This window comes from Micropterus salmoides, unplaced genomic scaffold, assembly GCF_014851395.1.
Source record: "Micropterus salmoides isolate LMB-PRFRI ecotype aquatic unplaced genomic scaffold, ASM1485139v1 Ms_hic_scaffold_4, whole genome shotgun sequence".
NCBI lineage: Eukaryota > Metazoa > Chordata > Actinopteri > Centrarchiformes > Centrarchidae > Micropterus > Micropterus salmoides.
In genome coordinates this window covers 37,478,599-37,488,549 of record NW_024043372.1, presented here as the reverse complement: position 1 = coordinate 37,488,549, position 9,951 = coordinate 37,478,599, and the positions used below count along the sequence as shown (strand labels likewise).

The following is a 9,951-nucleotide window of genomic DNA, read 5'->3' as shown; positions in this document are numbered from 1 at the left end:
CAATGTACAGTAAAGATTTTGTTTGTTGAGATCTGATGTAGTGAGATCTGAAGTGTAACTTTAATTTTGTGAGCAGTGTATATATATTCCTATTAGTATTTAGATTGTTCTTTGCTAAACACAACTCTTGGTTGCACATTTGCGCCTGACCTGGTGGTCAACTGGTGTAATGGCTGTTTCATGTGGTGAAAAGTTTTAAGAAAAGCTAATAAGTGGAGATTAATATTATTATTTTGTCACACATACATTATAAACATGTACATGTGATTCCCAAAGACAACAATGAGCTTCTAAGCTCATTAGATTAATTATGATAAACATTAACACATGAAACAAAACAACACAATAATTAAAAACCCATCTACACCAAATATCCCTCCATCATGTTATCACCTCTTAGAGATCTGAGGTAATCAATAAGCCACACACATTCTCTAATTATAAATAAATCAGGTTAATGCTGTCTACATCAATATCACATTTTAGGGTGCAGTAAATTTAATACCATCTTAACATCTCATTGAAGCATGTTTTCTTCCTTTCATGGTCAAATACAAATTCTTTGCCACTATTGACAATTTACTTATTTCTACTCTGTAATGAACACAGGGACAAGAATAATAATAATTGAACCAGACGACTGTCTTGTTAAATAATGTTGTCTGCGTGAGAAGAACGACAGGTTTCTACATTGTGTCTACAATTATTAGGCAATTGTAAGCTAATGTACTAATAAGCATTCAACTTTACACAGCTAGGAGTTGGAAAATATTTCCACTTTAACCTTAACCATTCTAATTGGATCTACCGACTCCGATACGAGAAATCAAAAGTCTGTAACTGTGTGATCATTTGTCCAAACAGCTAATTCTCACATGGCACAATGCGCGAATGATGGAAGTTGCACAGAGTATAGTCAATTTTATTTCTCCAGCACATTTAAAACAACATGAGCTGATCAAAGTGCTGTGCAAACACAGACAGAAAAAACAGGTCAGCAGAGCAGACGACGAAATCCCGCACGACTCAGTAGAGGGGGCGGATCTGATGTGGTGGGGCAGATTGGTCCACAGACCAACTGAGAAGAAGACATGAGTGGTTAGCCGACTTGAATGACCTAGGTGGAGTATAAAGAATGAAAAGGTCAGATAGGTAAGAGGGAGGTGATCCATCAAGTGCCCAGACAAATAGTAAGACTTGTTTGAAGACTGAAATAGTATGCAAGGTAGATATGCATTATGTAGTGGTGTGCTTTATACCGCATGTTTATTACCTGAACTGGATCAAATAGAATCCTGTAGATGGAATATTACATTCTGATTTCATCCCAGGCCAATAAGAAATGATTCCCTTTCTCAGGATGCAGATCATACAGCCAAGCAAGCCTACCATCTAACTCAGAGAAATTGTAGGCTGATATCCGCATACATTTCTGTAATGCATGTTGAGGCCACTCAAAATATAATGTACAGAACATATCTGTACTGTTCTGGTATTTTCCTGGCTTTAGCAGAATTAGAAACCAGGAAGAACATGTGAAATGAGGCTAAATTGGCACCAATTTGTTTAACAGTAGTGAGTCAAGCTGAAAAACCTTCACCAGGTCTATGTGTATAAATAGTGATAAGACAAAAAAGATGCATTAGGTACATATAGGTATCTTAAAGTTCCCGTCCAGACATGCAAAAAGGCACTGCTTTGAATAATAATTTTCATCAAATATTTTTTTTCCAACAAATTATTAAATGACCTCATTAAAAAAATCTTAGAATTACAGATATTCCTTCTCCCTCATTGAAAACCCCAGAATTTATGAATATGCAAATATTCTCACTTCAAAAATTTAACTGCTGGACACAAGATGTCTTCTCCTTCACTGAAGAGTTCATTCTCAGTGTATGTACATACTTGTGTACAGCTGTGCCACAGTAAGCAAAACACAACCTTTTAAAAGTAAAATGACAAAAAAAGATAAATACATAACAAAGATACACAAATATATAAAAACAAATATATACAACCACATTTACAGGAGGAGTCTTTGAGATTTGAACAATGCAGTTGGTGCAGGTGGCAGATCACAACGCTCATGGCCCAAAGAAAGATGCTGTGGAAGTGAAAAGTAAAATATAATAATATTAATAAAAAACATTTATTCTCCTAAAGCTGGCATGCTGCGAGCCTATTGTTATTGGCGATTGTGTATTACATTCATTTGTACTACAGAGGTGAACATCCTCTGGCTGGGAAACTCTCCTTGCAATCTCAAAAGTGACCACCAGAGGAAGATATGTTCCAGCAATGCCAGGTTATTCAGCCAGAGATACATGTTGAGATACAGAGACAACACACCTGTGGCAACATGTAGGCCACATTTAAAACAACATGGGCATATCCATTATTGTACCTCACACTGTATGTTCTTGAGGACAAGAGGAGTTTTTCACCCTTTGAGCCTGAATATTCAATTGATTTGGCAAGATGCGTAGTGGCCTGTGAGACTGAAAGAACGTCTTTAAAATTGCAACTGAAGAGAATTTTGACAGAATGTGACTGGTAACTGATTTTGATTCATGTGAACTGTTTTAGTAATACTTTGCAAATATAAGACCAATGACAGTTGAATGAGAAACTTCTGTTTTCTTTCCCTTTAGAAACCTGACTTTGTGTGACACGTCATTATACACATTCTTTTGGAGGATTAATGATTTTACATACAAAACATGCAAGAGGTTCAAACCTGAATGTATATGACTCTTTTACATTCAGAGATAAGACAAAGATCCTGTTCTGTTGGTCCTTAAAGTGTGTGCCTTTGTTAAGTGCTCTTAAATGTCAGTGTCATATTAACATAAAATTTGCTTTCTCCTTTGCTGGATAACAAAAGCCAGAAAAGTATTCAAGAAAGGTGCCTTCTCATTTAACCTGCACTTTTCTACACACTTTTACAATCCGTCCCTTACAACATACCATATAATGCTGCTTTTCTGATTCCCTTTTTGAGATGCACATATGATTGGGAGGTTATTAATTTCAAACACGTTGACTGGAAGAGGTATTTGCATCGCGCAGTTTATCCTGCTCTGAATTGTGTTCTTTTTATGTTATGAATCTGTCACGTCACCTCCTGCTTCTGTTCCGTCTGTTCTACATGGTGTCATATTTTAAAGAAAAGCTTGAAACACAATAAGATTTAAAAAGTTAAATATCTAAACAGACCACCAACTCTGACGCCTTCAAAGGTTCTGTGAGTCTTTCAGCTACAGAGTTGATTTTTAGAAGGTCATGGCTTTTCTCAAAGCAGCCCTGAGACATGCTAAAAATATGCTGTGGGAGATATTTCACAATTTTTGCGGGCCAAATAACCACAAAGCAAAAAATCCCAGAGGTGCTCTAGCCTGGGTTTTCTGACCTCTCCAATGAAATACTTCCCTTTGAGCTGCTCAGTTGCTTCACTGGGCGACATCCTGCAGAGGTTCAAAGTCTGTAATGACTTTACATCATACATACACAACATCATCATCACACCTGCTGTATTCACAACAGCAGAAGAAAGAACAGATGATATTGATCATTTTCTTGGAAGAACCATGTATGCGTATTGTACAACCTGCAAAAAAGTATTAATGTGTGAACAGACCTATTTTTAGAAGAAGAATCATGTTTGTTTTAACTTTACCTTCTAACTTGAGCTTCCTGTCTTGCATTTACTGCTTCAAACCATCAGAATCATCATCGACATCATGGTCATCAAACTAATGCCTATAACTCAAGTCACCTGCATGGTATTTAAAATGTCTGTACTTTCAAGTCCTTATTTTCTTCCCTTTTGCATATGAATCTATGCAGGACAAGTAGCCTACCGCTTTGCATACAACTTCGGCTCAGTGTAGGCAAAGAGCAGACAAACCCTGAGAAGAGGTGGAGCTATGACGAGCCTCATAAAACCCAAAGCTTATTCCTCAACTCACTGCGAGGGTAACGCGCTCTGCGGCTGACAAATAGCTCCGACCTCAGCACACAGCGAGTGGGCATGAACACGGCCGGGTCCCGGAGTTTTTGGTCAAAGGTTTGCTCTCGGTTCCAGATTTCTCCTCTAAAAACAACCAAATCTGTTCACAAGTAACGCGTAAAACCCGCAGAGGACGCAAAGACGCGCTGAGAAGTCTGCTGCCGGTACTTTCCCTTCATCCACAACCTGAGGATAACTTCTACAGTCTTGATCTCCGGACTATAGAGGCACTACAGAGGGAATATGACAGCTGGCTTGGGCCACTGAAGGAGTGATAATCGGTGTACGCGCTTGGTGTCTGTCAAGGTGACCGCACAGCCAGATTATGCAGCATCCTTTGGACATGGGTGCGCATTACTATCCTCCGGAGCTTCATCCCGACCACCGAACTCATCGCTACAGGAGTTTCATGATAGAGGAGATCCTGACTGATCACCCGGAGCACAAAGCTTCGGCTCCGGCCGGGGAGCTCCTTAAATTCGGGGTACACGCTCTCCTGTCCTCCCGGCCTTTCCATAACCAGCTGGGTAAGAGAGGCGGCTGTGTAAAGATGTGTTTACATTACATGAATTGAGCCGATGTGAGCGGTTTCATGCTGGGGAAAAATAGGTTATAGGAACTGGAAATAATAATTATTTAATGATTTAGAGTATTTAATGACAGCATACATTTCAATTGGGATTGTTTTTAATTAAATATTACAGTGAATGTGTGTATTTTACTCGTGATAAAAAATGTCTTTCGAGGAAAGATAATTTAACACTTGTCACATGTGGGATTGTTTTTTTCAATCTAGTGACAGTAAATGACTTGTAATAACTAAGAAATTGTCAGAACATTACCGAGGAAACAACTGGGATAAATTAAATTGTACTGTAAGCTAGTGCATTAAGAAAATCACCTAACGGCTAAAAGCAATCTTAAATATACAAACACAATAGGCCCCTGTGTGTCAGCTGCTCAGTGAAAATAGGATTCAATGTCGGTGCTTCCAAGCGCTCCTCGAAGAAAAAGAAAAAATCCTTCATGTTTAGGAGTTGTTACAATATACTCATATTCAAGTGAAAAAAAAAATGTAATAGCCTAGTTTATGAGGCCAAAGTTTGTTTATTTCTTGAAAATGGAGGCCACTGCGCGGCCGTTTTCTATCATATGGAAAAATCACAGAATTGAAACCCGCTGAAATGAATGCTTTATCTGATTCTAAAATGTAATTTCAGACGTTTAGGCTACATGTAGATTATGCCAACTTTTAACATGATTTCCAATGTGTGTCAAAATGAAAGTCTGTACTTCACATGCTTTGAATTGTTTAATAATGTCTCAAATCAAATCACACCTCCAACCCTAGAATTAAAGACGCAATCGTAAATCTGAATTTGAACATGTAGCCTAATATTAGGCCTACTACATAGATACAGATATAATAACTAATAGGCTAATAATAATAATTATAAGATAATATCCATACGGTTGATAAGACCCTATTGTTGTTGGTTTTGGCATTAGGCCACTGTGTTTATGTTTAGCCAATATTCTTATTTATCTATTATAAATGCCTTAGTTTGCAGCTGCGGGATTATGGATCCCCATGTAACAGGGCACTGAACTTTGACCCCAGAAATTTGTAGGCTATTGGTAGATATAATTTCACCAGGCGACTGTAGGGACAAGCACATCTCGGGTCAAACATGGAGTGTTAGTGAAATCAAAATGGGCTGCATGTCATTTGCAGGGACCCAACTGCCTGAGGTGTCTCGGTCCTAAAATAAGATTCGTTTCTAAAACCAACCCCCGTGTGTGTGTGCGTGTGTCTTTGTTCCCTCTCGGTCCGTTTAGTGCTAAAAGCCGACCAGACGAGCCTCCTCAAGTTCCCTCTGTCCCCGTTGTCCTGCTCGCTGGGCTCCCCGCTCGGCTCCCCGCTGCTGTCCGCTGCCCAGGGCCTGCAGGTCGGCGCGGCGTCTCACCACCTGCCGCTGGACCTGCACCTCCGCGGGAAGCTGGAGCACGGAGCCGACGGAGGCAGCAAGACCAAGAAGGGCCGCCGAAGCCGCACCGTGTTCACCGAGCTGCAGCTCATGGGCCTGGAGAAACGCTTCGAGAAGCAGAAGTATCTCTCTACGCCTGACAGGTGGGTTATAGTCACACCGCGCTCACAGAAAGAACACTCGGTGGTACTTTCTATACATTTTATTTCCTAAATAAATAGCCAATGATAATTCCAGGTCTTCTTCGGACGGCTAGTTATAAAGCAGGCAACTTTGTGGCGGTTTAACAGCGATCATAGTCACTATAGTCGCCTATAAATGCCTTTGTTGAGTCTAACATCAACAGCTGTGAAATCATCCACCATTTGTTAGGTTTTATCAGTAGAATGTAAAAGAGAGGACAAAAAAATACAGAGGACATGACCTCAGTGATTTTAATTAATGAAGGGAATTTTTTTCAGAGGGTAGGCCTATATGGGAATTATAGGCTAATGCAAAATGAAATTGTTGCAACTAGTATTTAGTAGCTGCAAAAGTCTAACAGCGTCCTCTATAAGTTAATTGGGCTACTTATATATTTATATTAGGCCTACTTGAATGTGACAATTTATTACCTGAATTATTAGCAACTGACAAGATTTGATCAATTACAGAAAACATGTTGGCAAAACCTGCTCTTTAATTTGAAATGTTTGATCTTCTTCATGTATTTGTTCCTCACAGAATAGATCTGGCTGAGTCTTTGGGTCTCAGTCAGCTGCAAGTGAAAACATGGTACCAGAACAGAAGGATGAAATGGAAGAAAATTGTAAGTTATTTGTCATTATAATGATGATGATTACCAAGATGATGATGATGATGATGATGATGATATGGTAGAGGCCATTTTATTTGAGTTTAGGCCTACAGCAACAGTACTAACAGCAAGAACAAAGAATGGGAAATAGTTTTGTGTTACTAGTATTTCAACAGATGTTAGTTAGTTCAGTGAAATGGATTAGCTTCCGACTGAAACGTATACGCCACCCTGCATAAGGGCCAAATTAGATGATGAGTGAGAGTAAAGGCCTGTGTTACTCAGCTTCCTATTGTTATTTGCAGGAATAGTCCACCTATTTAGGATGTTATATGACATTTGTTATATCTTTAAAATTGGTTAATGTAAATGGTAAAATGATGGAGTAGTAATATATGTATTAAAATATGAAAAGATGAATTAATTGTCTGAAACCATATTTTCTGTCTGTGTGGTTGTGAGGAGCGGTAATGGTCACTGACCAGAGGTCATACAGGTCAGCGTTCTTTTGATTTAAATTGAGCTTAATTTAACTTGGGATTGGCTCCAGACAGACACAGGATGTTCACAGGATTAGCGATTGACGATGAGTGAGTGAACTTAAACCAGATTTTTCTGCTTATGTTCAAACTGCAGGTGTTGCAGGGAGGAGGCCTGGAGTCACCGACTAAACCAAAAGGCCGCCCAAAGAAGAACTCCATCCCCAGCAGCGAGCAGCTCTCTGAACAAGAACGATCTTCTGCTGACGCTGACCACCAGTCCGAAGGCTCGAGCTCCCACTTAGAGAGCACTCAGGAGGAATGACCCGCAGACACTGACTCTATATGCAGAGCCTCTTGGACAGTTAGTGTGTATGTTTTGAATGGGGCCAGGTTCAAAAACGGCATGAAGAGGATGTGCTGATGCTTCTGAAGCAGGACCTGCTTGTGCAATCTCCAAAGATTTGCAGGCCCTGCAGAAACCTAAATTGTACGCCGACATCCTCCAAAAACCCATGTGTTTTTGTTGTAGCCTTACCATGCATTCCCTCATGATGAACTTGCTGCTGCTGAGGAGGGAACTCAAACCTTTGCAGTAGGTCTACCTTTATATTCTACGGATCCACTCTCACTCATCTGTTTTGCATTCCTTTTGTGTAACTATGCTATGTTTAATTATTAAATATATTTTCACTAATACTGTTTTCCATTTATTATAAAGGACAGGCTCATGATAAGCTTTTAATCCAGTGTGTGTACAGTAGTTGGTACAGTACGAGTGCATATGATGAGGATAAAGGTTGATGATGATTAATCATACACAGTCATGTTCACACGGCTCAGAGCCTAATATGGTAACATCTTCACAACAAGAGAATGTCTCATTGATTCCTGACATGTTGTGCTGGGTATTAAATCATATGCCACACGCTAAAGATAACAGTGTGTGAAAGAGAAATTCTTAACTCAGCCAGGCTTATTCTATGTTGCCATTTTTTTGTAAAAGCAAGAATTTCAGGCCAGCAATCAAACAAAACTTTGGAAGTGGAATGTCCTGGTTTAATGTTATCATAAGTTGGTTTAGCAGGAGACATGCGGTTCTTGTTAAGATGTGGATTCACACATGCATTGGTACTACTGTTCATTATGCTGAAAGAAAGGAAGCAATCCTGAGTTGTCCAGAGAAAAGAAACCTTTTTTCTTTTTTTCTTTACCCTTAATTATTCTAAAAAAAAGAAAAAAACAAAAACATTATATTTTCTGCTGCATGGTGAAGAAAACACATGGGCATTTAGTGAGGCCTGGTGATAGTAGATTTATTTGCTTTACATTTTTAGGATTTAGCCAAATGCAAGTAGGCCAGTGTTTATTTGTAATTTAAACTGTTTTCGTTTTTTAATTGATTTAAAAGGCCCATTCCATGTTATGTTCACATTATTATATAAGCAAACAGCTGGAGAAGAACAGATAGAATCAGTGTTACATTGTTTGTGCAGTGACTCCTTTTTTATTGAATGCGGTTTTTAAACCAAAGGGTCCAATGAGTTACACTGGACAAAGATTCGAGTAGGTTTTCTGGTTTGTTTTGGTTTTGACGAGTTGAATTTGCCTTGACTTTATGGGAGAACAACAGAATAAGCGTAAAGGGGCTGAGGAGTTCAGACTCTGTAAAAACGCTGAATAACATTTAGGCCTAAACATTCTGCTGCAGCTTCGTCGAATAATTGTCCGATGTGAGGGACGCCCCAACTTTCTGTGCACGCGGTGTTCATTAACATTGAGCCCAGAGTTGCAGAATGCTTTGGTCTAATTGATGTTCCTGAAACATTACTTGTGCATCCGTTTGCTGTGTGCACTTTTTGGCTCTCATCTCGCTCAAGTCTTTGAGCTGCAGCTTTCACATCACTTCAATATCTGACACTGTGATAAATTTAACAATTTATTTAACAACAGGCTATAGTTTTTCAACGAAAATTGAAGTGGAGCCCCTGATGTTATGTTCTTGGCTAAACTTTTTAATCAGCCGGTTTGTCCTTTATTGGGGCAAATGTAGAATTACACCGGGTTTATTTGAATTGCAGGTGGGGGGGGGGGGGGGGGGGGGGGGGGGGGTTGGGGGGGACATTTTTGCTTGTGTGTGAAGAGAAATAAGCCTATACGTCAAAACGTCTTCTCGCTCTTCACGGTCCAGTCTGCGCTGAAAATGTGCGGGCTGAAGGTTTAACAGAGACCCAGTGAGCTTTATGAGACGCTGATCAATGGGGATATCTTTCTTCTTAAAACATTATAGGCTACTGAAATATGCAACATCCAACTATGCAAATAGGTATTTGTATGTGTATGTGTGTGTGTGTGTGTGTGTGTGTGTGTGTGTGTGTGCCGGCCTTCACGTCAGTGGAGGATTTGGTTTCAAGCTCAAAATGCGGAAAAGTGATTATAATTTTTTTCATGCCGTAGCCTATAGGCCTATTGTATTATCACTGCTGCTGCTGTTATGGTTGTAAACTTCTGTATTATAGGCCTGTTTTAATTTGTTCTGAAATATTTAAATTGTAACCTACGCACTTGGCCTTATGCTTCAAGCCTTCTGTCAAGACGACAGTAAGTCAGGATCACTGCAGGCCCGCTGTGCGCACAGTGCAGGCCCAATAATATTAAGCCGGATAAAGTCCTCAT

At 39.6% G+C, this 9,951-nt stretch overlaps 1 protein-coding gene across 1 annotated transcript; it reads left to right on the top strand.

The window, feature by feature from the left end:
- The first annotated feature begins 3,975 nt into the window (after nt 1-3,975).
- barx1 (BARX homeobox 1) lies at nt 3,976-7,969 on the top strand. Its single transcript, XM_038695492.1, has 4 exons — nt 3,976-4,539; nt 5,852-6,143; nt 6,724-6,808; nt 7,433-7,969. The coding sequence occupies exons 1-4, from the start codon at nt 4,338-4,340 to the stop codon at nt 7,598-7,600; spliced, it is 747 nt and encodes a 248-aa protein (XP_038551420.1). The 5' UTR covers nt 3,976-4,337; the 3' UTR covers nt 7,601-7,969.
- The last annotated feature ends 1,982 nt before the right edge of the window (nt 7,970-9,951 follow it).